Source organism: Austrofundulus limnaeus, unplaced genomic scaffold, assembly GCF_001266775.1.
Source record: "Austrofundulus limnaeus strain Quisiro unplaced genomic scaffold, Austrofundulus_limnaeus-1.0 Scaffold2, whole genome shotgun sequence".
Taxonomy (NCBI): Eukaryota; Metazoa; Chordata; class Actinopteri; order Cyprinodontiformes; family Rivulidae; genus Austrofundulus; species Austrofundulus limnaeus.
This window is the reverse complement of record NW_013952404.1, coordinates 5,984,920-5,988,244: the sequence shown is the minus strand read 5'-3', so window position 1 is coordinate 5,988,244 and position 3,325 is coordinate 5,984,920. Positions and strand designations below refer to the sequence as shown.

Here is a 3,325-nt window from a genome sequence, read left to right as displayed (position 1 = left end):
CCCCAAATATTACTGGTCTGAGTACACGAACTTTGTTAATAACCCTAAAAACACAGGCTTTTGGACAATCTGAACAGCTTGTACACAAATATAAATACTTATTTATACTTATTTTGTGTTTTTGTAATAGTTATAGGGAAAATTTTACATCAGCATTTATTTTTATTACCCTTTAAATTGATTTCTGGAGATTATCCAAGGTGACCCATAATTGGGTCCCAAGCCCAACTTTGGGAACCAAAGTGCAGTGGTTCCCAAACTTTTCAGCTTATGACCCACAGAATTGTACAAAACAGCAGCAGAGACCTGTGCCCCCATTTTTGGATGATAAACATTTGTATCAGGTCAACAAAACATGGGCATAGTAACAATATTTTTATACTACATTTATCCATTTTAAATACACTAAACTCACACCTTTGTAACAACTAAGGCAAAAATGTAATTAATTCTGAAAATCTTTTCAGGACCCAACCTTGATGTTTCAGGACCCCACTTTGGGTCCCGACCCCAACTTTGGGAAACACTGCTCTAGCTTACACCATGAAGTAAAGGAAAACTGACAGATTTATGATATTATTAGTTAATAAGGACAGGTTATGTGAGTGTTTATTTAAACTCACCTTCTGGTTACATTATATTGAATTTGTCAACACTTTTTATTTTTTACACCCCCCTCCCCAATAGGCCTTGTGACGCCTCTGAAGTATGGTTTCCATCAGAATATTCCATCAGTCGAAGTTTTTGAAGTTCTGCGATTTGGTTGATTATAATATTTTGTCACTTATGTATCGGGCTCATAAAAACACCTTACCTTCAAACATCCGATTACATTTTACTAAAAGAGAAAGTTGTTATAATCTCAAAGGGATAGAAATGTTTGTTAAACCTAAGTTTAGAACCAGTTTGTAGGAACAGAGTACTTCAGTCCAGGGTATAAGATTGTGGAATGATCTGGTGGATGAAGTTTAAAATGCCAGAATAATATGTATTTTTAAGCATGTTAAAGGTAAATTTGTTACAGAAATATGTAACAATATAACGTATGATTTGTGTTCAAGATGGAGTCAAACCTTTGTTTTTTTCTTTTCATGATTTTTTTTTCTTTTTTGTTCATTTTTGTATTTTTTATTGATATTTGAAGCTTATTTTTGATTGATTTTATCTGAGAAAAAAGGGGCAAATATAAGATTGATTTTGTCTTCTGTTGCTTTTCATTTATTTATGATTTGTATTTTAATTATATTGAATTTATGTTGTTTTTAATGAAATGAACGAATAAACACTATTATCATCAATATTCTGCAGATTTCCACTTTTTCTTTCAACCAATAGTTTAAGGAAGTGTCTGAAAGATATTTTCATGTGAGATGATTTTAGGAGTGACCTTGAACACAATATTGGCTGTAACTTTGCCACTTTTAACAGATATTAGGCTAAAATGGGACGTTTTAGTAGTTGGGAGGCAATTACAACTCATAGTATGACATCTCACAATATTGTGCTTAAAACCATTTATCTTCTATGCTTTTACTGATCAACTGTATCGTARCAGAATAGGCTGCAGCATCCAAACCTGAAACCTGAAACTGAATTATACAATAAAGAAGCTATAGATCAAGTCTGGGATGTATTTGTTTTCAGTATATTGAGCCTCCACATGTCTGAACACAGACAGCGTTGAGTGTTTTTTCTGCTTTCATTGCCGTCTGAATATGTCTCCCATTTCCTCCCTCTCGACTCCCACAGCTGTGGTGAAGACCGAGTCTGACGCAATGCCAGGACAAATCCCAGATCCCTCTGTGACGGCGGGCTCCCTKCCCAGCCTGGGCCCGCTGGCTGGGATCTCGGCCACCACGCTGACCGACAGGCTGAAATTTGGCGACCTCCAGGAGTTCGGAACAATGCTGTCACCGCTGGATTTCCTGGACAGTTTGGGCAAGAGGCCTCTACTCATCAAAACAGAGGTACAGGACTAACTGGTCCAGTGGGATCCAGGACTTTATAYTGTTCATATTGAGCCAGAAAATTTATGTATACATATTTGATAAATTTCGCTTCACGCATGGTTTAACTGAAATCTTTATGCCAAATAATAAAACAGAAAGCAAGTTTCTCTTAATTTCACGATTTTCTTTTTCATAAATTAAGATTACTTTAACTCTAAAATGCAATCTAAAGTTTTTTTTAATCGATGCACTGTTATGTTTTATGTTTAGAGAGACGAAGAGGAGGAGAGAAGAAAACGGAGGCGAGAGAAAAACAAAGTGGCTGCTGCTCGATGTCGGAACAAAAAGAAAGAGAGGACGGACTACCTACAAAAAGTAGAACACACCCCGCGCCCATCTTTACATCCTGTTAMACTTTTTTAGTGTTATCATTTAAAAATCTTTTTTTTCTTCTTCTTCTTGTAGGAGTCAGAAAGGTTAGAGATGTTAAACTCCGACCTTAAAGCCCAGATCAAGGAGCTAAAACTGGAGCGACAGCAGCTCATCCTCATGCTCAACCGCCACCGTCCCACCTGCATCGTCAGGACGGACAGCGTGAAAAGCCCAGAGAGCGAGGTGAACCCCCTGCTGCAGCGGCTGGAGGCCAACTGAAGACAAACAGACTTTCCTCCCGTTTGTACGCTCGAGAAAAGGTCAACGACTTACAGCACTTGGATGGGAAACCTACTCTGAAACGCAGCGCGCCACACTGCAAAGAGCASATCGTTTTCCCCTTTTGTTTGAGCTCCAACCACAGACTCTCCTCAGTTTAACAGAAAAATAACAAAACCTTTGGGAAAACTACACTTCACAATTTAAGTTTGTACTTTTACAGTCAATTCTTAACCCGAGTAACCAGCCAGCAAAGYGTTTTGTCTTCTCAATAATTTAATCAGTTTGTACTATATTTTTGTAATAGAACTAAACCAGGACTTTTTCAAGAACTTCATGGACTTTTACGTGTTGCAGATGTTGTGTAGCTGTTGTTGAAACACCAGTGACAACAGCTGTAGTGTTTACAGTCATGTGACCAAAATGACCAATTCTAAAACTACTGGACTGCATTAACAACCAGACTGATGACAGGAAAATAGACAAGAAACCAAAACTTTTATGTATCTATTTTTCTTTAGAGGCAGTTAAATCTACAAGCAACAAAAATCTCAGTTACAGTTTCTCTTTGTTTTCAACACAAAACTCTCTAAATGTTCTGTATTTCATTGTTTTGGCGCAGGCGTCATATATGCACATATATAAAAGAAGTGTTTACATTTTACTTTATTTACTGTTTCCATATTGTTACAGCCAGTTATGTTTTTATACATATATATATATAT

At 36.9% G+C, this 3,325-nt stretch overlaps 1 protein-coding gene across 1 annotated transcript in view; it reads left to right on the top strand.

Moving 5' to 3' along the window:
- The window catches only part of jdp2a (Jun dimerization protein 2a), a 4,300-nt gene extending 1,036 nt beyond the window's left edge, over positions 1 to 3,264 (top strand). Inside the window, exons 2-4 of the mRNA XM_014012687.1 lie at positions 1,750 to 1,967; positions 2,220 to 2,324; positions 2,415 to 3,264. Coding sequence (XP_013868141.1) covers positions 1,750 to 1,967; positions 2,220 to 2,324; positions 2,415 to 2,600 — 509 coding nt within the window. The 3' untranslated portion in view covers positions 2,601 to 3,264. The remainder of the gene's footprint in view (positions 1 to 1,749; positions 1,968 to 2,219; positions 2,325 to 2,414) is intronic.
- The last annotated feature ends 61 nt before the right edge of the window (positions 3,265 to 3,325 follow it).